At 60.2% G+C, this 23,367-nt stretch overlaps 1 protein-coding gene across 1 annotated transcript in view; it reads right to left on the bottom strand.

Moving 5' to 3' along the window:
• Positions 1-23,367, bottom strand: part of LOC137308773 (complement C1r subcomponent-like protein) — a 34,897-nt gene that overhangs the window by 9,984 nt on the left and 1,546 nt on the right. The window contains exons 2-3 of the mRNA XM_067977276.1: positions 3,439-3,885; positions 3,083-3,408 (exon numbers count right to left, since the gene is read on the bottom strand). Of these exons, the coding sequence (XP_067833377.1) occupies positions 3,083-3,408; positions 3,439-3,731 (619 nt within the window). The 5' untranslated portion in view covers positions 3,732-3,885. The remainder of the gene's footprint in view (positions 1-3,082; positions 3,409-3,438; positions 3,886-23,367) is intronic.

Raw genomic sequence — 23,367 nt, 5'->3', positions numbered from 1 at the left:
TCCCAGGTCAGGTACAGGGTTAGATACAGAGTAAAGCTCCCTCTACACTGTCCCATCAAACACTCCAGGGCAGGTACAGGGTTAGATACAGAGTAAAGCTCCCTCCACACCGTCCCATCAAACACTCCCAGGGCAGGTACAGGGTTAGATACAGAGTAAAGCTCCCTCCACACCGTCCCATCAAACACTCCCAGGGCAGGTACAGGGTTAGATACAGAGTAAAGCTCCCTCTACACTGTCCCATCAAACACTCCCAGGCAGGTACAGGGTTAGATCCAGAGTAAAGCTCCCTCCACACCGTCCATCAAACACTCCCAGGGCTGGTACAGGGTTAGATACAGAGTAATGCTCCCTCTACACTGTCCCGTCAAACACTCCCAGGGCTGGTACAGGGTAGATACAGAGTAAAGCTCCCTCTACACCGTCCCGTCAAACACTCCCGGGGCAGGTACAGGGTTAGATACAGAGTAAAGCTCCCTCTACACTGTCCCGTCAAACACTCCCAGGGCAGGTACAGGGTTAGATACAGAGTAAAGCTCCCTCAACACTGTCCCATCAAACACTCCCAGGGCAGGTACAGGGTTAGATACAGAGTAAAGCTCCCTCTACACTGTCCCATCAAACACTCCCAGGGTCAGGTACAGGGTTAGATACAGAGTAAAGCTCCCTCTACATTGTCCCATCAAACACTCCCAGGGCAGGTACAGGGTAGATACAGAGTAAAGCTCCCTCTACACCGTCCCGTCAAACACTCCCGGGGCAGGTACAGGGTTAGATACAGAGTAAAGCTCCTCTACACTGTCCCATCAAACACTCCCAGGGTCAGGTACAGGGTTAGATACAGAGTAAAGCTCCCTCTACACTGTCCCATCAAACACTCCCAGGGTCAGGTACAGGGTTAGATACAGAGTAAAGCTCCCTCTACACTGTCCCATCAAACACTCCCAGGGCAGGTACAGGGTTAGATACAGAGTAAAGCTCCCTCTACACTGTCCCGTCAAACACTCCCAGGGCAGGGACGGGGTTAGATACAGAGTAAAGCTCCCTCTACACTGTCCCATCAAACACTCCCAGGGTCAGGTACAGGGTTAGATACAGAGTAAAGCTCCCTCTGCACTGTCCCATCAAACACTCCCAGGGCAGGTACAGGGTTAGATACAGAGTAAAGCTCCCTCTGCACTGTCCCATCAAACACTCCCAGGGTCAGGTACAGGGTTAGATACAGAGTAAAGCTCCCTCTACACTGTGAGATTGAGTTGAAAAAGGTACAGGCGATATATTTGAAGAAAGTGAGGATGGATCCTTGACGATTGGTGTCACAACCCAACTGGAGTCGGTGTGGACGTGACTCCAGTCTCACAACATGTGACTGAGTCTTAATGGCCTCAGGCCGATTATCAGTGGGTTGTAAATGTCTCCCACCTCCCAGGAACAAGTCAGAAGTGATGCGGCCCTCGTCTCCCGGGCCGGGGATAGCTCTCCTGGCCGGCCTCCCACTATCGCCCCTCTGTCGCCATCAACTCATCTGAAACTCCTGCTGCCCGTATCCTAACCCGCTCCAAGTCTTGTTCACCCATCGCCCCCACCCCCCGGCCTGTGCTCGCTTAAAAATTCTCCGATCCTCCTCTTCAAATCCCCCTCCATGGCCTCCTCGCCCCCCCCTCCCTATCTCTGCAACCTCCTCCAGCCCCCTACAAACCCTCCGAGATCTCCGATTCCCGTCGCTCCGCCAATGGCGGCCGTGCCCTCAGATGCCCGGGTACCCAAGCCCCTGGAATGCCCTCGCTAAACGGACGGAAGATTTCCCGCCGATTCGAAGCCGCGGAGATAACCGTGGAGAACCGCGGAGAGGTTGCGGCACGGAAGGAGGCCTTTCGGCCCGTCGAGTCCGTGCCGTCTCTCCGCAAGAGCAATCCGGCCAGTCCCACTCCCCCGTAGCCCCTGCACATCTTTTCCCCTTCAGGTGTTTGTCCAGTTCCCTTTTGAAGGCCATGATCGAATCTGCCTCCACCGCCCCCTCGGGCAGTGCATTCCAGATCCCGACCGCTCGCTGGGTGAAAAAAGATTTTCCTCATGTCGCCTTTGGTTCTTTTGCCAATCACCTTAAATCCGTGCCCCTCTGGTTCTTGACCCTTCCGCCAATGGGGACGGTTTCTCTCCATCTGCTCTGTCTGGACCCTTCCTGATCTTGACCCCCTCGATCAAATCTCCTCGCGACCGTCTCTGTCCCGAGGAGGACAACCCCAGTTCCTCCAGTCAGTCCACGTAACTAAAGTCCCTCATCCCTGGAACCATTCTGGTAGATCTCCTCTGCACCCTCTCTAAGGGCCTTGACATCCTTCCTAAAGTCCGGTGCCCAGAACTGGACACAATACTCCAGTTGTGGCCGAACAAGTGTTTTATAAAAGGTCTATCAAGACTTCCTTGCTTTTATAAAGCCCCGTATGCTTTTTTAACCACTTTCTCAACCTGCCCTGCCACCTTCAACGATTTGTGGACATATACCCCCAGATCTCTCCGTTCCTGTACCCCTTTTAGACCTGTGCCCTCGAGTTTATACTGCCTCTCCTCGTTCTTTCTACCGAAATGTATCACCCCGCATTTTTCTGGGTTAAATTTCATCTGCCACCTGTCCGCCCGTTCGACCAGCCTGTCTATACCCTCGTTCTAGTAAATAACGAAAGTGTTCGATAGGGTAGACGTAGAGAAGATATTTCCACTTGTGGTGGGGGGGTGGAGAGACCAGAACTAGTGCGGGGGGAGGCCATAAATATAAGAGAGTCACTCATAAATCCAATCGGGGAATTCAGGAGAACCTTCTTTCACCCAGAGAGCGGTGGGAATGGGGAACTCGCTCCCTCGAGGGGCGAATAGTGGAGATGGATTTAAGGGGGAGAAGATGGATAGACACATGAGGGAGAGAGGATTGGAAGGAGATGGAGTCGGGGAGGGAGGAGGCTCGTGATGGGCCCAATGGCCTCTTTCTGTGCTGGAAAAATTGGACATCAAGCTCAGGGAATAGAAATTAGAGGAGGGGAGGGTTTTTTTTGCGGGGAGATGTGAGCTTTGTCCCTGACTTAACCTCCAGACAATGTTTCATCGATCCAATGGCGATGGCTGGACACTCTGGTGTACACCCCATACGTCCCATTCACTCCGCAGCCCAGGCCCCAGGAGACGATGCCAGTGGCATACCAGGTGTCGGAGTCCCGATCATGGACGGAGAAAGCCCCCCCGCTGTCCCCCTGGCAGGAGTCGGTCTCTCCCAGGCCCGTCCCGGCACAGAACATCGCCGGGGTCAGCTCCAGGGCCTCGGCCGGGTCCTGGGCCCGCCTCATCGCCTGGGCGCACTTGGCCTGGTCGGCCATGGGCAGGCCGACGTAGCGGAGGTGGCTCTCCTCCACCGTCCTGGTTCTCCGTCACCCCCCAGCCTGCCACGTAGCCCAGCAGTAGGGGCGGTAGAGGGACTGGGAGCGGGCGCTGGGCAGGCAGACGGGCATGATGCTGGCGGTCAGCTTGACCGGCTGGCTGAGTTTGACCAGAGCCAAGTCGTGGTGGTAATGGCGGCTGCCACTGAAGCCTTCGTGCAGGTAGACCTGTTCGACCGGGAAGGCCTGCGTGCCCATCAGGTCTTCCAGGTTGTTGTCTCCGAGGTAGACTTGGCATTTGTTCAAGTCCGCTTGGGCTGGGCGGGAGGTGCCCTTGGGGTACAGGACGTGGGCAGCGGTCATCACCCACCGGTTCGCTGATCAGGATGCCGGCTGCCCGTCCCCCGCCCGGGGGGAGGACGTACGCCTGCCAGGGGAAGCTGTCGACTGGGGGCTCGGGCCCCTCCGAAGATCCGGCCCCGGGTCTTTGTCACTGGATTGTCAGGTTTCCCGCAAACTGAGGGGGGAGGAGGGGGAGGGGAGAGGGGAGGGAGTGGGGGAGAGAGAGAGGGGAGGGGGTGGGAGAGAGAGGGAGGGGGAGGGAGAGAGGGGAAGAGGGAGGGAGGGGGAAGGAGAGGGGAGAGAGAGAGTGGGGGAGGGAGAGAGAAAGGGGGAGTGAGGGAGAGAGAGAGAGGGAGGGAGGGAGAAGGAGAGGGAGAGAGTGAGGGAGGGGGAGGGAGAGAGGGAGGGGGAGAGAGAGAGAGAGAGGGGGAGGAAGGGAGAGAGAGGGGAGAGAGAGAGAGGGGGAGGAAGGGAGAAGAGAGAGGGATGGGAGAGAAAGAGGGAGGGGAGAGGGAGGGGGAGGGAAGAGAGTGGGGGAGGGGGGAGAGGGAGAGAATGGGGGAGAGGAGAGGGAGGAGAAAGAGGGAGGGGAGAGGAAGGGGGAGGGAATGGGGGAGAGGAGAGGGAGGAGGAAAGAGAGAGAGAGAGGTTTAGTCAAAAAATAACAGTTCCCACCGATACTGCGCCCTTTAATATCAAGAAGATGGAAAAATAAAGAAAGAAAGTCAGACAGACTGACTGAACCCTCCGACAGTGCGGCGCTCCCCTCAGTACTGACCTCCGACAGTGCGGCGCTCCCTCAGTACTGACCCTCCGACAGTGCGGCCCTCCCTCAGTACTGACCCTCCGACAGGTGGCTCCTCAGTACGCCTGGCTCCCTCAGTACGACGACCCTCCGACAGTGCGGCCCTCCCTCAGTACTGACCCTCCGACAGTGCGGCGCTCCCTCAGTACTGACCCTCCGACAGTGCGGCGCTCCCTCAGTACCGACCCTCCGACAGTGCGGCGCTCCCTCAGTACTGACCCTCCGACAGTGCGGCGCTCCCTCAGTACTGACCCTCCGACAGTGCGGCACTCCCTCAGTACTGACCCTCCGACAGTGCGGGCGCTCCCTCAGTACTGACCCTCCGACAGTGCGGCGCTCCCTCAGTACCGACCCTCCGACAGTGCGGCGCTCCTCAGTACTGACCCTCCGACAGTGCGGCGCTCCCTCAGTACCGACCCTCCGGACAGTGCGGCGCTCCCTCAGTACTGACCCTCCGACAGTGCGGCCCTCCCCTCAGTACTGACCCTCCGACGGTGCGGCGCTCCCTCAGTACTGACCCTCCGACAGTGCAGTGTGAGTGGAGGAGTGGACGGATGGAGGGAGTGTGTGAGTGGAGAGTGGAACGGACGGAGGGAGTGTGCGAGTGGAGCAGTGGACGGATGGAGGGAGTGTGTGAGTGGAGAGTGGACGGATGGAGGGAGTGTGTGAGTGGAGGAGTGGACGGATGGAGGGAGTGTGTGGGTGGAGGACGTGGACGGACGGAGGGAGTGTGTGAGTGGAGGAGTGGACGGAGGGAGGGAGTGTTTGAGTGGAGGAGTGGACGGACGGAGGGAGTGTGTGAGTGGAGGACGTGGACGGACGGAGGGAGTGTGTGAGTGGAGAGTGGACGGATAGAGGGAGTGTGTGAGTGGAGGAGTGGATGGATGGAGGGAGTGTGTGAGTGGAGAGTGGACGGATGGAGGGAGTGTGTGAGAGGAGGAGTGGACGGAGGGAGGGAGTGTGTGAGAGGAGGAGTGGACGGAGGGAGGGAGTGTGTGAGAGGAGGAAGTGGACGGACGGAGGGAGTGTGTGAGTGGAGGAGTGGACGGAGGGAGGGAGTGTGTGGGTGGAGGAGTGGACGGATGGAGGGAGTGTTGTGAGTGGAGAGTGGACGGAGGGAGGGAGTGTGTGAGAGGAGGAGTGGACGGACGGAGGCGAGTGTGTGAGTGGAGGAGTGGACGGAGGGAGGGAGTGTGTGAGTGGAGGAGTGGACGGACGGAGGGAGTGTGTGAGTGGAGGAGTGGACGGAGGGAGGGAGTGTGTGGGTGGAGGAGTGGACGGATGGAGGGAGTGTGTGAGTGGAGAGTGGACGGAGGGAGGGAGTGTGTGAGAGGAGGAGTGGACGGACGGAGGGAGTGTGTGAGTGGAGGAGTGGACGGAGGGAGGGAGTGTGTGGGTGAGGAGTGGACGGATGGAGGGAGTGTGTGAGTGGAGGAGTGGGACGGATGGAGGGAGTGTGTGAGTGGAGAGTGGACGGATGGAGGGAGTGTGTGGGTGGAGGAGTGGACCGGATGGAGGGAGTGTGTGAGTGGAGGAGTGGACGGATGGAGGGAGTGTGTGAGTGGAGGAGTGGACGGATGGAGGAGTGTGTGAGTGGAGAGTGGACGGATGGAGGGAGTGTGTGAGTGGAGAGTGGACGGATAGAGGGAGTGTGTGAGTGGAGGAGTGGACGGAGGAGGGAGTGTGTGAGTGGAGAGTGGACGGACGGAGGGAGTGTGTGAGTGGAGAGTGGACGGACGGAGGGAGTGTGTGAGTGGAGAGTGGACGGATGGAGGGAGTGTGTCGGTGGAGGAGTGGACGGATGGAGGGAGTGTGTGAGTGGAGGAGTGGATGGATGGAGGGAGTGTGTGGGTGGAGGAGTGGACGGATGGAGGGAGTGTGTGAGTGGGGGAGTGGACGGAAGAGGAGTGTGTGAGTGGAGGAGTGGAGTGGATGGAGGGAGTGTGTGAGTGGAGAGTGGACGGATGGAGGGAGTGTGTGAGTGGAGAGTGGACGGATGGAGGGACTGTGTGATTGGAGGAGTGGACGGACGGAGGGAGTGTGTGAGTGGAGAGTGGACGGACGGAGGGAGTGTGTGAGTGGAGGAGTGGACGGATGGAGGGAGTGTGTGAGTGGGGGAGTGGACGGAAGGAGGGAGTGTGTGAGTGGAGGAGTGGAGTGGATGGAGGGAGTGTGTGAGTGGAGGAGTGGAGTGGATGGAGGGAGTGTGTGAGTGGAGAGTGGACGGATGGAGGGAGTGTGTGAGTGGAGGAGTGGACGGATGGAGGGAGTGTGTGAGTGGAGAGTGGACGGATGGAGGGAGTGTGTGAGTGGAGAGTGGAGTGGATGGAGGGAGTGTGTGAGTGGAGGAGTGACAGATGGAGGGAGTGTGTGAGTGGAGGAGTGGATGGAGGGAGTGTGTGAGTGGAGGAGTGGACGGATGGAGGGAGTGTGTGAGTGGAGAGTGGACGGAGGGAGGAGTGTGTGAGTGGAGGAGTGGACGGAGGGAGGGAGTGTGCGAGTGGAGGAGTGGACGGATGGAGGGAGTGTGTGGGTGGAGGAGTGGACGGATGGAGGGAGTGTGTGAGTGGAGGAGTGGACGGATGGAGGGAGTGTGCGAGTGAGGAGTGGACGGATGGAGGGAGTGTGGGGTGGAGGAGTGGACGGATGGAGGGAGTGTGTGAGTGGAGGAGTGGACGGATGGAGGGAGTGTGTGAGTGGAGGAGTGGACGGATGAGGGAGTGTGTGAGTGGAGGAGTGGACGGATGAGGGAGTGTGTGAGTGGAGAGTGGACGGAGGGAGGGAGTGTGTGAGTGGAGGAGTGGACGGAGGGAGGGAGTGTGTGGGTGGAGGAGTGGACGGATGGAAGGAGTGTGTGAGTGGAGGAGTGGATGGAGGGAGTGTGTGAGAGGAGGAGTGGACGGATGGAGGGAGTGTGTGAGTGGAGGAGTGGACGGATGGAGGGAGTGTGTGAGTGGAGGAGTGGACGGATGGAGGGAGTGTGTGGGTGTAGGAATGGACGGATGGAGGGAGTGTGTGAGTGGAGGAGTGGAGTGGATGGAGGAGTGTGTGGGTGGAGGAGTGGACGGAGGAGTGTGTGAGAGGAGGAGTGGACGGATGGAGGGAGTGTGTGAGTGGAGGAGTGGACGGATGGAGGGAGTGTGTGAGTGGAGGAGTGGACGGATGGAGTGAGTGTGTGAGTGAGGATGGACGGATGGAGTGAGTGTGTGAGTGGAGGAGTGGACGGATGGAGGGAGTGTGTGGGTGGAGGAGTGGACGGATGGAGGGAGTGTGTGAGAGGAGGAGTGGATGGATGGAGGAGTGTTGTGAGTGGAGGAGTGGACAGAAGGAGGGAGTGTGTGAGTGGAGGAGTGACGGATGGAGGGAGTGTGTGAGTGGAGGCGTGGATGGAGGGAGTGTGTGATAGGAGGAGTGGACGGATGGAGGGAGTGTGCGAGAGAGGAGTGGACAGATGGAGGGAGTGTGCGAGTGGAGCAGTGGACGGATGGAGGGAGTGTGTGAGAGGAGGAGTGGACAGATGGAGGGAGTGTGTGAGTGGAGGAGTGACGGATGGAGGGAGTGTGTGAGTGGAGGTGGTGGACGGACGAGGGAGTGTGTGGGTGGAGGAGTGGACGGATGGAGGGAGTGTGTGAGAGGAGGAGTGATGGATGGAGGGAGTGTGTGAGTGGAGTGGACGAGGCGGGAGTGTGTCGGGTGGAGGAGTGGACGGATGGAGGGAGTGTGTGAGAGGAGGAGTGGATGGATGGAGGGAGTGTGTGAGTGAGGAGTGGACAGATGGAGGGAGTGTGTGAGTGGAGGAGTGGACGGATGGAGGGAGTGTGTGAGTGGAGCGTGATGTAGGGAGTGTGTGATAGGAGGAATGGACGGATGGAGGGAGTGTGTGAGAGGAGGAGTGGACCAGATGGAGGGAGTGTGTGAGTGAGCAGTGGACGGATGGAGGGAGTGTGCGAGTGGAGCAGTGGACGGATGGAGGGAGTGTGTGAGTGGAGGAGTGGACAGATGGAGGGAGTGTGTGAGTGGAGGAGTGGACGGATGGAGGGAGTGTGTGAGTGGAGGTGTGGACGGACGGAGGGAGTGTGTGGGTGGAGGAGTGGACGGACGGAGGGAGTGTGTGAGTGGAGGAGTGGACGGATGGAGGGAGTGTGTGAGAGGAGGAGTGGACAGATGGAGGGAGTGTGTGAGTGGAGGAGTGGACGGATGGAGGGAGTGTGTGAGTGGAGGTGTGGACGGACGGAGGGAGTGTGTGGGTGGAGGAGTGGACGGACGGAGGGAGTTGTGTGAGTGGAGGAGTGGACGGACGGAGGGAGTGTGTGAGTGGAGGAGTGGACGGATGGAGGGAGTGTGTGAGTGGAGGAGTGGACGGAGGGAGGGAGTGTGTGGGTTGAGGAGTGGACGGATGGAGGGATTGTGTGAGTGGAGGAGTGGACGGATGGAGGAGTGTGTGAGTGGAGGAGTGGACGGATGGAGGGAGTGTGTGAGAGGGGAGTGGACGGATGGAGGGAGTGTGTGAGTGGAGGAGTGGACGGATGGAGGGAGTGTGTGAGTGGAGAAGTGGACGGATGGAGGGAGTGTGTGAGTGGAGGAGTGGATGGAGGGAGCGTGTGAATGGAGGAGTGGACGGATGGAGGGAGTGTGTGAGTGGAGAGTGGACGGATGGAGGGAGTGTGTGAGTGGAGGAGTGGACGGATGGAGGGAGTGTGTGAGTGGAGGAGTGGACGGATGGAGGGAGTGTGTGAGTGGAGGAGTGGAGGGAGGGAGTGTGTGAGTGGAGGAGTGGACGGATGGAGGGAGTGTGTGAGTGGAGGAGTGGACGGATGGAGGGAGTGTGTGAGTGGAGGAGTGGACGGAAGGAGGGAGTGTGTGAGTGGAGGAGTGGAGTGGATGGAGGGAGCGTGTGAGTGGAGAGTGGACGGATGGAGGGAGTGTGTGAGTGGAGGAGTGGACGGATGGAGGGAGTGTGTGAGTGGAGAGTGGACGGATGGAGGGAGTGTGTGAGTGGAGAGTGGAGTGGATGGAGGGAGTGTGTGAGTGGAGGAGTGGACAGATGGAGGGAGTGTGTGAGTGGAGGAGTGGATGGAGGGAGTGTGTGAGTGGAGGAGTGGACGGATGGAGGGAGTGTGTGAGTGGAGGAGTGGACGGAGGGAGGGAGTGTGTGAGTGGAGGAGTGGACGGAGGGAGGGAGTGTGCGAGTGGAGGAGTGGACGGATGGAGGGAGTGTGTGGGTGGAGGTGTGGACGGATGGAGGGAGTGTGTGAGTGGAGGAGTGGACGGATGGAGGGAGTGTGCGAGTGGAGGAGTGGACGGATGGAGGGAGTGTGTGGGTGGAGGAGTGGACGGATGGAGGGAGTGTGTGAGTGGAGGAGTGGACGGATGGAGGGAGTGTGTGAGTGGAGGAGTGGACGGAGGGAGGGAGTGTGTGAATGGAGGAGTGGACGGAGGGAGGGAGTGTGTGAGTGGAGGAGTGGACGGAGGGAGGGAGTGTGTGAATGGAGGAGTGGACGGAGGGAGGGAGTGTGTGAGTGGAGGAGTGGACGGAGGGAGGGAGTGTGTGGGTGGAGGAGTGGACGGATGGAAGGAGTGTGTGAGTGGAGGTGTGGAGGGAGGGAGTGTGTGAGTGGAGGAGTGGACGGATGGAGGGAGTGTGTGAGTGGAGGAGTGGACGGATGGAGGGAGTGTGTGAGTGGAGGAGTGGACGGAAGGAGGGAGTGTGTGAGTGGAGGAGTGGAGTGGATGGAGGGAGCGTGTGAGTGGAGAGTGGACGGATGGAGGGAGTGTGTGAGTGGAGGAGTGGACGGATGGAGGGAGTGTGTGAGTGGAGAGTGGACGGATGGAGGGAGTGTGTGAGTGGAGAGTGGAGTGGATGGAGGGAGTGTGTGAGTGGAGGAGTGGAGGGAGGGAGTGTGTGAGTGGAGGAGTGGACGGATGGAGGGAGTGTGTGAGTGGAGAAGTGGACGGATGGAGGGAGTGTGTGAGTGGAGGAGTGGACGGATGGAGGGAGTGTGTGAGTGGAGGAGTGGACGGATGGAGGGAGTGTGTGAGTGGAGGAGTGGAGGGAGGGAGGGAGTGTGCGAGTGGAGGAGTGGACGGATGGAGGGAGTGTGTGGGTGGAGGAGTGGACGGATGGAGGGAGTGTGTGAGTGGAGGAGTGGACGGATGGAGGGAGTGTGTGAGTGGAGAGTGGAGTGGATGGAGGGAGTGTGTGAGTGGAGGAGTGGAGGGAGGGAGTGTGTGAGTGGAGGAGTGGACGGATGGAGGGAGTGTGTGAGTGGAGAAGTGGACGGATGGAGGGAGTGTGTGAGTGGAGGAGTGGATGGAGGGAGCGTGTGAATGGAGGAGTGGACGGATGGAGGGAGTGTGTGAGTGGAGAGTGGACGGATGGAGGGAGTGTGTGAGTGGAGGAGTGGACGGATGGAGGGAGTGTGTGAGTGGAGGAGTGGACGGATGGAGGGAGTGTGTGAGTGGAGGAGTGGAGGGAGGGAGTGTGTGAGTGGAGGAGTGGACGGATGGAGGGAGTGTGTGAGTGGAGGAGTGGACGGATGGAGGGAGTGTGTGAGTGGAGGAGTGGACGGAAGGAGGGAGTGTGTGAGTGGAGGAGTGGAGTGGATGGAGGGAGCGTGTGAGTGGAGAGTGGACGGATGGAGGGAGTGTGTGAGTGGAGGAGTGGACGGATGGAGGGAGTGTGTGAGTGGAGAGTGGACGGATGGAGGGAGTGTGTGAGTGGAGAGTGGAGTGGATGGAGGGAGTGTGTGAGTGGAGGAGTGGACAGATGGAGGGAGTGTGTGAGTGGAGGAGTGGATGGAGGGAGTGTGTGAGTGGAGGAGTGGACGGATGGAGGGAGTGTGTGAGTGGAGGAGTGGACGGAGGGAGGGAGTGTGTGAGTGGAGGAGTGGACGGAGGGAGGGAGTGTGCGAGTGGAGGAGTGGACGGATGGAGGGAGTGTGTGGGTGGAGGTGTGGACGGATGGAGGGAGTGTGTGAGTGGAGGAGTGGACGGATGGAGGGAGTGTGCGAGTGGAGGAGTGGACGGATGGAGGGAGTGTGTGGGTGGAGGAGTGGACGGATGGAGGGAGTGTGTGAGTGGAGGAGTGGACGGATGGAGGGAGTGTGCGAGTGGAGGAGTGGACGGATGGAGGGAGTGTGTGGGTGGAGGAGTGGACGGATGGAGGGAGTGTGTGAGTGGAGGAGTGGACGGATGGAGGGAGTGTGTGAGTGGAGGAGTGGACGGATGGAGGGAGTGTGTGAGTGGAGGAGTGGACGGATGGAGGGAGTGTGTGAGTGGAGAGTGGACGGAGGGAGGGAGTGTGTGAGTGGAGGAGTGGACGGAGGGAGGGAGTGTGTGGGTGGAGGAGTGGACGGATGGAAGGAGTGTGTGAGTGGAGGAGTGGATGGAGGGAGTGTGTGAGAGGAGGAGTGGACGGATGGAGGGAGTGTGTGAGTGGAGGAGTGGACGGATGGAGGGAGTGTGTGAGTGGAGGAGTGGACGGATGGAGGGAGTGTGTGGGTGTAGGAATGGACGGATGGAGGGAGTGTGTGAGTGGAGGAGTGGAGTGGATGGAGGGAGTGTGTGGGTGGAGGAGTGGACGGAGGGAGTGTGTGAGAGGAGGAGTGGACGGATGGAGGGAGTGTGTGAGTGGAGGAGTGGACGGATGGAGGGAGTGTGTGAGTGGAGGAGTGGACGGATGGAGTGAGTGTGTGAGTGGAGGAGTGGACGGATGGAGTGAGTGTGTGAGTGGAGGAGTGGACGGATGGAGGGAGTGTGTGGGTGGAGGAGTGGACGGATGGAGGGAGTGTGTGAGAGGAGGAGTGGATGGATGGAGGGAGTGTGTGAGTGGAGGAGTGGACAGATGGAGGGAGTGTGTGAGTGGAGGAGTGGACGGATGGAGGGAGTGTGTGAGTGGAGGCGTGGATGGAGGGAGTGTGTGATAGGAGGAGTGGACGGATGGAGGGAGTGTGTGAGAGGAGGAGTGGACAGATGGAGGGAGTGTGCGAGTGGAGCAGTGGACGGATGGAGGGAGTGTGTGAGAGGAGGAGTGGGCAGATGGAGGGAGTGTGTGAGTGGAGGAGTGGACGGATGGAGGGAGTGTGTGAGTGGAGGTGTGGACGGACGGAGGGAGTGTGTGGGTGGAGGAGTGGACGGATGGAGGGAGTGTGTGAGAGGAGGAGTGGATGGATGGAGGGAGTGTGTGAGTGGAGGAGTGGACGGAGGGAGGGAGTGTGTGGGTGGAGGAGTGGACGGATGGAGGGAGTGTGTGAGAGGAGGAGTGGATGGATGGAGGGAGTGTGTGAGTGGAGGAGTGGACAGATGGAGGGAGTGTGTGAGTGGAGGAGTGGACGGATGGAGGGAGTGTGTGAGTGGAGGCGTGGATGGAGGGAGTGTGTGATAGGAGGAATGGACGGATGGAGGGAGTGTGTGAGAGGAGGAGTGGACAGATGGAGGGAGTGTGTGAGTGGAGCAGTGGACGGATGGAGGGAGTGTGCGAGTGGAGCAGTGGACGGATGGAGGGAGTGTGTGAGTGGAGGAGTGGACAGATGGAGGGAGTGTGTGAGTGGAGGAGTGGACGGATGGAGGGAGTGTGTGAGTGGAGGTGTGGACGGACGGAGGGAGTGTGTGGGTGGAGGAGTGGACGGACGGAGGGAGTGTGTGAGTGGAGGAGTGGACGGATGGAGGGAGTGTGTGAGAGGAGGAGTGGACAGATGGAGGGAGTGTGTGAGTGGAGGAGTGGACGGATGGAGGGAGTGTGTGAGTGGAGGTGTGGACGGACGGAGGGAGTGTGTGGGTGGAGGAGTGGACGGACGGAGGGAGTGTGTGAGTGGAGGAGTGGACGGACGGAGGGAGTGTGTGAGTGGAGGAGTGGACGGATGGAGGGAGTGTGTGAGTGGAGGAGTGGACGGAGGGAGGGAGTGTGTGGGTTGAGGAGTGGACGGATGGAGGGATTGTGTGAGTGGAGGAGTGGACGGATGGAGGGAGTGTGTGAGTGGAGGAGTGGACGGATGGAGGGAGTGTGTGAGAGGGGGAGTGGACGGATGGAGGGAGTGTGTGAGTGGAGGAGTGGACGGATGGAGGGAGTGTGTGAGTGGAGAAGTGGACGGATGGAGGGAGTGTGTGAGTGGAGGAGTGGATGGAGGGAGCGTGTGAATGGAGGAGTGGACGGATGGAGGGAGTGTGTGAGTGGAGAGTGGACGGATGGAGGGAGTGTGTGAGTGGAGGAGTGGACGGATGGAGGGAGTGTGTGAGTGGAGGAGTGGACGGATGGAGGGAGTGTGTGAGTGGAGGAGTGGAGGGAGGGAGTGTGTGAGTGGAGGAGTGGACGGATGGAGGGAGTGTGTGAGTGGAGGAGTGGACGGATGGAGGGAGTGTGTGAGTGGAGGAGTGGACGGAAGGAGGGAGTGTGTGAGTGGAGGAGTGGAGTGGATGGAGGGAGCGTGTGAGTGGAGAGTGGACGGATGGAGGGAGTGTGTGAGTGGAGGAGTGGACGGATGGAGGGAGTGTGTGAGTGGAGAGTGGACGGATGGAGGGAGTGTGTGAGTGGAGAGTGGAGTGGATGGAGGGAGTGTGTGAGTGGAGGAGTGGACAGATGGAGGGAGTGTGTGAGTGGAGGAGTGGATGGAGGGAGTGTGTGAGTGGAGGAGTGGACGGATGGAGGGAGTGTGTGAGTGGAGGAGTGGACGGAGGGAGGGAGTGTGTGAGTGGAGGAGTGGACGGAGGGAGGGAGTGTGCGAGTGGAGGAGTGGACGGATGGAGGGAGTGTGTGGGTGGAGGTGTGGACGGATGGAGGGAGTGTGTGAGTGGAGGAGTGGACGGATGGAGGGAGTGTGCGAGTGGAGGAGTGGACGGATGGAGGGAGTGTGTGGGTGGAGGAGTGGACGGATGGAGGGAGTGTGTGAGTGGAGGAGTGGACGGATGGAGGGAGTGTGTGAGTGGAGGAGTGGACGGAGGGAGGGAGTGTGTGAATGGAGGAGTGGACGGAGGGAGGGAGTGTGTGAGTGGAGGAGTGGACGGAGGGAGGGAGTGTGTGAATGGAGGAGTGGACGGAGGGAGGGAGTGTGTGAGTGGAGGAGTGGACGGAGGGAGGGAGTGTGTGGGTGGAGGAGTGGACGGATGGAAGGAGTGTGTGAGTGGAGGTGTGGAGGGAGGGAGTGTGTGAGTGGAGGAGTGGACGGATGGAGGGAGTGTGTGAGTGGAGGAGTGGACGGATGGAGGGAGTGTGTGAGTGGAGGAGTGGACGGAAGGAGGGAGTGTGTGAGTGGAGGAGTGGAGTGGATGGAGGGAGCGTGTGAGTGGAGAGTGGACGGATGGAGGGAGTGTGTGAGTGGAGGAGTGGACGGATGGAGGGAGTGTGTGAGTGGAGAGTGGACGGATGGAGGGAGTGTGTGAGTGGAGAGTGGAGTGGATGGAGGGAGTGTGTGAGTGGAGGAGTGGAGGGAGGGAGTGTGTGAGTGGAGGAGTGGACGGATGGAGGGAGTGTGTGAGTGGAGAAGTGGACGGATGGAGGGAGTGTGTGAGTGGAGGAGTGGACGGATGGAGGGAGTGTGTGAGTGGAGGAGTGGACGGATGGAGGGAGTGTGTGAGTGGAGGAGTGGAGGGAGGGAGGGAGTGTGCGAGTGGAGGAGTGGACGGATGGAGGGAGTGTGTGGGTGGAGGAGTGGACGGATGGAGGGAGTGTGTGAGTGGAGGAGTGGACGGATGGAGGGAGTGTGTGAGTGGAGAGTGGAGTGGATGGAGGGAGTGTGTGAGTGGAGGAGTGGAGGGAGGGAGTGTGTGAGTGGAGGAGTGGACGGATGGAGGGAGTGTGTGAGTGGAGAAGTGGACGGATGGAGGGAGTGTGTGAGTGGAGGAGTGGATGGAGGGAGCGTGTGAATGGAGGAGTGGACGGATGGAGGGAGTGTGTGAGTGGAGAGTGGACGGATGGAGGGAGTGTGTGAGTGGAGGAGTGGACGGATGGAGGGAGTGTGTGAGTGGAGGAGTGGACGGATGGAGGGAGTGTGTGAGTGGAGGAGTGGAGGGAGGGAGTGTGTGAGTGGAGGAGTGGACGGATGGAGGGAGTGTGTGAGTGGAGGAGTGGACGGATGGAGGGAGTGTGTGAGTGGAGGAGTGGACGGAAGGAGGGAGTGTGTGAGTGGAGGAGTGGAGTGGATGGAGGGAGCGTGTGAGTGGAGAGTGGACGGATGGAGGGAGTGTGTGAGTGGAGGAGTGGACGGATGGAGGGAGTGTGTGAGTGGAGAGTGGACGGATGGAGGGAGTGTGTGAGTGGAGAGTGGAGTGGATGGAGGGAGTGTGTGAGTGGAGGAGTGGACAGATGGAGGGAGTGTGTGAGTGGAGGAGTGGATGGAGGGAGTGTGTGAGTGGAGGAGTGGACGGATGGAGGGAGTGTGTGAGTGGAGGAGTGGACGGAGGGAGGGAGTGTGTGAGTGGAGGAGTGGACGGAGGGAGGGAGTGTGCGAGTGGAGGAGTGGACGGATGGAGGGAGTGTGTGGGTGGAGGTGTGGACGGATGGAGGGAGTGTGTGAGTGGAGGAGTGGACGGATGGAGGGAGTGTGCGAGTGGAGGAGTGGACGGATGGAGGGAGTGTGTGGGTGGAGGAGTGGACGGATGGAGGGAGTGTGTGAGTGGAGGAGTGGACGGATGGAGGGAGTGTGTGAGTGGAGGAGTGGACGGAGGGAGGGAGTGTGTGAATGGAGGAGTGGACGGAGGGAGGGAGTGTGTGAGTGGAGGAGTGGACGGAGGGAGGGAGTGTGTGGGTGGAGGAGTGGACGGATGGAAGGAGTGTGTGAGTGGAGGTGTGGACGGACGGAGGGAGTGTGTGGGTGGAGGAGTGGACGGACGGAGGGAGTGTGTGAGTGGAGGAGTGGACGGATGGAGGGAGTGTGTGAGAGGAGGAGTGGACAGATGGAGGGAGTGTGTGAGTGGAGGAGTGGACGGATGGAGGGAGTGTGTGAGTGGAGGTGTGGACGGACGGAGGGAGTGTGTGGGTGGAGGAGTGGACGGACGGAGGGAGTGTGTGAGTGGAGGAGTGGACGGACGGAGGGAGTGTGTGAGTGGAGGAGTGGACGGATGGAGGGAGTGTGTGAGTGGAGGAGTGGACGGAGGGAGGGAGTGTGTGGGTTGAGGAGTGGACGGATGGAGGGATTGTGTGAGTGGAGGAGTGGACGGATGGAGGGAGTGTGTGAGTGGAGGAGTGGACGGATGGAGGGAGTGTGTGAGAGGGGGAGTGGACGGATGGAGGGAGTGTGTGAGTGGAGGAGTGGACGGATGGAGGGAGTGTGTGAGTGGAGAAGTGGACGGATGGAGGGAGTGTGTGAGTGGAGGAGTGGATGGAGGGAGCGTGTGAATGGAGGAGTGGACGGATGGAGGGAGTGTGTGAGTGGAGAGTGGACGGATGGAGGGAGTGTGTGAGTGGAGGAGTGGACGGATGGAGGGAGTGTGTGAGTGGAGGAGTGGACGGATGGAGGGAGTGTGTGAGTGGAGGAGTGGAGGGAGGGAGTGTGTGAGTGGAGGAGTGGACGGATGGAGGGAGTGTGTGAGTGGAGGAGTGGACGGATGGAGGGAGTGTGTGAGTGGAGGAGTGGACGGAAGGAGGGAGTGTGTGAGTGGAGGAGTGGAGTGGATGGAGGGAGCGTGTGAGTGGAGAGTGGACGGATGGAGGGAGTGTGTGAGTGGAGGAGTGGACGGATGGAGGGAGTGTGTGAGTGGAGAGTGGACGGATGGAGGGAGTGTGTGAGTGGAGAGTGGAGTGGATGGAGGGAGTGTGTGAGTGGAGGAGTGGACAGATGGAGGGAGTGTGTGAGTGGAGGAGTGGATGGAGGGAGTGTGTGAGTGGAGGAGTGGACGGATGGAGGGAGTGTGTGAGTGGAGGAGTGGACGGAGGGAGGGAGTGTGTGAGTGGAGGAGTGGACGGAGGGAGGGAGTGTGCGAGTGGAGGAGTGGACGGATGGAGGGAGTGTGTGGGTGGAGGTGTGGACGGATGGAGGGAGTGTGTGAGTGGAGGAGTGGACGGATGGAGGGAGTGTGCGAGTGGAGGAGTGGACGGATGGAGGGAGTGTGTGGGTGGAGGAGTGGACGGATGGAGGGAGTGTGTGAGTGGAGGAGTGGACGGATGGAGGGAGTGTGTGAGTGGAGGAGTGGACGGAGGGAGGGAGTGTGTGAATGGAGGAGTGGACGGAGGGAGGGAGTGTGTGAGTGGAGGAGTGGACGGAGGGAGGGAGTGTGTGGGTGGAGGAGTGGACGGATGGAAGGAGTGTGTGAGTGGAGGAGTGGATGGAGGGAGTGTGTGAGAGGAGGAGTGGACGGATGGAGGGAGTGTGTGAGTGGAGGAGTGGACGGATGGAGGGAGTGTGTGAGTGGAGGAGTGGACGGATGGAGGGAGTGTGTGAGTGGAGGAGTGGATGGAGGGAGGGAGTGTGTGAGTGGAGGAGTGGACGGATGGAGGGAGTGTGTGGGTGTAGGAATGGACGGATGGAGGGAGTGTGTGAATGGAGAGTGGACGGATGGAGGGAGTGTGTGGGTGTAGGAATGGACGGATGGAGGGAGTGTGTGGGTGGAGGAGTGGACGGAGGGAGTGTGTGAGAGGAGGAGTGGACGGATGGAGGGAGTGTGTGAGTGGAGGAGTGGACGGATGGAGGGAGTGTGTGAGTGGAGGAGTGGACGGATGGAGTGAGTGTGTGAGTGGAGGAGTGGACGGATGGAGTGAGTGTGTGAGTGGAGGAGTGGACGGATGGAGGGAGTGTGTGGGTGGAGGAGTGGACGGATGGAGGGAGTGTGTGAGAGGAGGAGTGGATGGATGGAGGGAGTGTGTGAGTGGAGGAGTGGACAGATGGAGGGAGTGTGTGAGTGGAGGAGTGGACGGATGGAGGGAGTGTGTGAGTGGAGGCGTGGATGGAGGGAGTGTGTGATAGGAGGAGTGGACGGATGGAGGGAGTGTGTGAGAGGAGGAGTGGACAGATGGAGGGAGTGTGTGAGTGGAGCAGTGGACGGATGGAGGGAGTGTGCGAGTGGAGCAGTGGACGGATGGAGGGAGTGTGTGAGAGGAGGAGTGGACAGATGGAGGGAGTGTGTGAGTGGAGGAGTGGACGGATGGAGGGAGTGTGTGAGTGGAGGTGTGGACGGACGGAGGGAGTGTGTGGGTGGAGGAGTGGACGGATGGAGGGAGTGTGTGAGAGGAGGAGTGGATGGATGGAGGGAGTGTGTGAGTGGAGGAGTGGACGGAGGGAGGGAGTGTGTGGGTGGAGGAGTGGACGGATGGAGGGAGTGTGTGAGAGGAGGAGTGGACGGACGGAGGGAGTGTGTGAGTGGAGGAGTGGACAGATGGAGGGAGTGTGTGAGTGGAGGAGTGGACGGATGGAGGGAGTGTGTGAGTGGAGGCGTGGATGGAGGGAGTGTGTGATAGGAGGAGTGGACGGATGGAGGGAGTGTGTGAGAGGAGGAGTGGACAGATGGAGGGAGTGTGTGAGTGGAGCAGTGGACGGATGGAGGGAGTGTGCGAGTGGAGCAGTGGACGGATGGAGGGAGTGTGTGAGTGGAGGAGTGGACAGATGGAGGGAGTGTGTGAGTGGAGGAGTGGACGGATGGAGGGAGTGTGTGGGTGGAGGAGTGGACGGATGGAGGGAGTGTGTGAGTGGAGGAGTGGACGGATGGAGGGAGTGTGTGAGTGGAGGTGTGGACGGACGGAGGGAGTGTGTGGGTGGAGGAGTGGACGGACGGAGGGAGTGTGTGAGTGGAGGAGTGGACGGACGGAGGGAGTGTGTGAGTGGAGGAGTGGACGGATGGAGGGAGTGTGTGAGAGGAGGAGTGGACAGATGGAGGGAGTGTGTGAGTGGAGGAGTGGACGGATGGAGGGAGTGTGTGAGTGGAGGTGTGGACGGACGGAGGGAGTGTGTGGGTGGAGGAGTGGACGGACGGAGGGAGTGTGTGAGTGGAGGAGTGGACGGACGGAGGGAGTGTGTGAGTGGAGGAGTGGACGGATGGAGGGAGTGTGTGAGTGGAGGAGTGGACGGAGGGAGGGAGTGTGTGGGTTGAGGAGTGGACGGATGGAGGGATTGTGTGAGTGGAGGAGTGGACGGATGGAGGGAGTGTGTGAGTGGAGGAGTGGACGGATGGAGGGAGTGTGTGAGAGGGGGAGTGGACGGATGGAGGGAGTGTGTGAGTGGAGGAGTGGACGGATGGAGGGAGTGTGTGAGTGGAGAAGTGGACGGATGGAGGGAGTGTGTGAGTGGAGGAGTGGATGGAGGGAGCGTGTGAATGGTGGAGTGGACGGATGGAGGGAGTGTGTGAGTGGAGAGTGGACGGATGGAGGGAGTGTGTGGGTGGAGGAGTGGACGGATGGAGGGAGTGTGTGAGTGGAGGAGTGGAGGGATGGAGGGAGTGTGTGAGTGGAGGAGTGGACGGATGGAGGGAGTGTGTGAGTGGAGGAGTGGACGGATGGAGGGAGTGTGTGAGTGGAGGAGTGGAGGGAGGGAGTGTGTGAGTGGAGGAGTGGACGGATGGAGGGAGTGTGTGAGTGGAGGAGTGGACGGATGGAGGGAGTGTGTGAGTGGAGAGTGGACGGATGGAGGGAGTGTGTGAGTGGAGGAGTGGACGGAGGGAGGGAGTGTGTGAGTGGAGGAGTGGACGGATGGAGGGAGTGTGTGAGTGGAGGAGTGGACGGATGGAGGGAGTGTGTGAGTGGAGGAGTGGACGGATGGAGGGAGTGTGTGAGTGGAGGAGTGGAGGGAGGGAGTGTGTGAGTGGAGGAGTGGACGGATGGAGGGAGTGTGTGAGTGGAGGAGTGGACGGATGGAGGGAGTGTGTGAGTGGAGAGTGGACGGATGGAGGGAGTGTTGTGAGTGGAGGAGTGGACGGAGGGAGGGAGTGTGTGAGTGGAGGAGTGGACGGATGGAGGGAGTGTGTGAGTGGAGGAGTGGACGGAGGGAGGGAGTGTGTGAGTGGAGAGTGGACGGATGGAGGGAGTGTGTGAGTGGAGAGTGGACGGATGGAGGGAGTGTGTGAGTGGAGGAGTGGACGGATGGAGGGAGTGTGTGAGTGGAGGAGTGGACGGATGGAGGGAGTGTGTGAGTGGAGGAGTGGACGGAGGGAGTGTGTGAGTGGAGGAGTGGACGGATGGAGGGAGTGTGTGAGTGGAGGAGTGGACGGATGGAGGGAGTGTGTGAGTGGAGGAGTGGACGGATGGAGGGAGTGTGTGAATGGAGAGTGGACGGATGGAGGGAGTGTGTGAGTGGAGGAGTGGACGGATGGAGGGAGTGTGTGAGTGGAGGAGTGGACGGATGGAGGGAGTGTGAGAGTGGAGGAGTGGACGGATGGAGGGAGTGTGTGAGTGGAGGAGTGGACGGATGGAGGGAGTGTGTGAGTGGAGGAGTGGACGGATGGAGGGAGTGTGTGAGTGGAGGAGTGGACGGATGGAGGGAGTGTGTGAGTGGAGGAGTGGACGGATGGAGGGAGTGTGTGAGTGGAGGAGTGGAGGGAGGGAGTGTGTGAGTGGAGGGGTTGGAGGGAGGGAGTGTGTGAGTGGAGGAGTGGACGGATGGAGGGAGTGTGTGAGTGGAGGAGTGGACGGATGGAGGGAGTGTGTGAGTGGAGGAGTGGACGGATGGAGGGAGTGTGTGAGTGGAGGAGTGGAGGGAGGGAGTGTGTGAGTGGAGGAGTGGACGGATGGAGGGAGTGTGTGAGTGGAGGAGTGGACGGATGGAGGGAGTGTGTGAGTGGAGAGTGGACGGATGGAGGGAGTGTGTGAGTGGAGGAGTGGACGGAGGGAGGGAGTGTGTGAGTGGAGGAGTGGACGGATGGAGGGAGTGTGTGAGTGGAGGAGTGGACGGAGGGAGGGAGTGTGTGAGTGGAGAGTGGACGGATGGAGGGAGTGTGTGAGTGGAGAGTGGACGGATGGAGGGAGTGTGTGAGTGGAGGAGTGGACGGATGGAGGGAGTGTGTGAGTGGAGGAGTGGACGGATGGAGGGAGTGTGTGAGTGGAGGAGTGGACGGAGGAGTGTGTGAGTGGAGGAGTGGACGGATGGAGGGAGTGTGTGAGTGGAGGAGTGGACGGATGGAGGGAGTGTGTGAGTGGAGGAGTGGACGGATGGAGGGAGTGTGTGAATGGAGAGTGGACGGATGGAGGGAGTGTGTGAGTGGAGGAGTGGACGGATGGAGGGAGTGTGTGAGTGGAGGAGTGGACGGATGGAGGGAGTGTGAGAGTGGAGGAGTGGACGGATGGAGGGAGTGTGTGAGTGGAGGAGTGGACGGATGGAGGGAGTGTGTGAGTGGAGGAGTGGACGGATGGAGGGAGTGTGTGAGTGGAGAGTGGACGGATGGAGGGAGTGTGTGAGTGGAGGAGTGGACGGATGGAGGGAGTGTGTGAGTGGAGGAGTGGACGGATGGAGGGAGTGTGTGAGTGGAGGAAGTGGACGGATGGTGGGGAGTGTGTGAGTGGAGGAGTGGACGGATGGAGGGAGTGTGTGAGTGGAGAGTGGACGGATGGAGGGAGTGTGTGAGTGGAGAGTGGACGGATGGAGGGAGTGTGTGAGTGGAGGAGTGGACGGATGGAGGGAGTGTGTGAGTGGAGGATGTGGACGGATGGAGGGAGTGTGTGAGTGGAGGAGTGGACGGATGGAGGGAGTGTGTGAGTGGAGGAGTGGACGGATGGAGGGAGTGTGTGAGTGGAGGAGTGGACGGATGGAGGGAGTGTGTGAGTGGAGAGTGGACGGATGGAGGGAGTGTGTGAGTGGAGAGTGGACGGATGGAGGAGTGTGTGAGTGGGCAGTGGACGGTGGAGGGAGTGTGTGAGTGGAGGAGTGGACGGATGGAGGGAGTGTGTGAGTGGAGGAGTGGACGGATGGAGGGAGTGTGTGAGTGGAGAGTGGACGGATGGAGGGAGTGTGTGAGTGGAGGAGTGGACGGATGGAGGGAGTGTGTGAGTGGAGGAGTGGACGGAGGGAGGGAGTGTGTGAGTGGAGGAGTGGACGGATGGAGGGAGTGTGTGAGTGGAGGAGTGGACGGATGGAGGGAGTGTGTGAGTGGAGGAGTGGATGGAGGGAGTGTGTGAGTGGAGGAGTGGACGGATGGAGAGAGTGTGTGGGTGGAGGAGTGGACGGAGGGAGGAGTGTGTGAGTGGAGGAGTGGACGGATGGAGGGAGTGTGTGAGTGGAGGAGTGGACGGAGGGAGGGAGTGTGTGAGTGGAGAGTGGACGGACGGAGGGAGTGTGTGAGTGGAGAGTGGACGGATGGAGGGAGTGTGTGAGTGGAGAGTGGACGGATGGAGGGGAGTGTGTGAGTGGAGAGTGGACGGATGGAGGGAGTGTGTGAGTGGAGAGTGGACGGACGGAGGGAGTGTGTGAGTGGAGAGTGGACGGATGGAGGGAGTGTGTGAGTGGAGGAGTGAACAGATGGAGGGAGTGTGTGAGTGGAGAGTGGACGGATGGAGGGAGTGTGTGAGTGGAGGAGTGGACGGATGGAGGGAGTGTGTGAGTGGAGGAGTGGACGGATGGAGGGAGTGTGTGAGTGGAGGAGTGGACGGATGGAGGGGAGTGTGTGAGTGGAGGAGTGGACGGATGGAGGGAGTGTGTGAGTGGAGAGTGGACGGAGGGAGGGAGTGTGTGAATGGAGGAGTGGACGGAGGGAGGGAGTGTGTGAGTGGGCAGTGGACGGATGGAGGGAGTGTGTGAGTGGAGGAGTGGACGGATGGAGGGAGTGTGTGATTGGAGGAGTGGATGGATGGAGGGAGTGTGTGAGTGGAGAGTGGACGGATGGAGGGAGTGTGTGAGTGGAGGAGTGGACGGATGGAGGGAGTGTGTGAGTGGAGGAGTGGATGGAGTGAGTGTGTGAGTGGAGGAGTGGATGGATGGAGGGAGTGTGTGAGTGGAGGAGTGGACG

The sequence above is a fragment of the Heptranchias perlo genome, unplaced genomic scaffold, assembly GCF_035084215.1.
Source record: "Heptranchias perlo isolate sHepPer1 unplaced genomic scaffold, sHepPer1.hap1 HAP1_SCAFFOLD_1388, whole genome shotgun sequence".
NCBI classification, from domain to species: domain Eukaryota; kingdom Metazoa; phylum Chordata; class Chondrichthyes; order Hexanchiformes; family Hexanchidae; genus Heptranchias; species Heptranchias perlo.
Note: the sequence above shows the minus strand (reverse complement) of the source record. Positions and strands in the feature narration are given on the sequence as shown.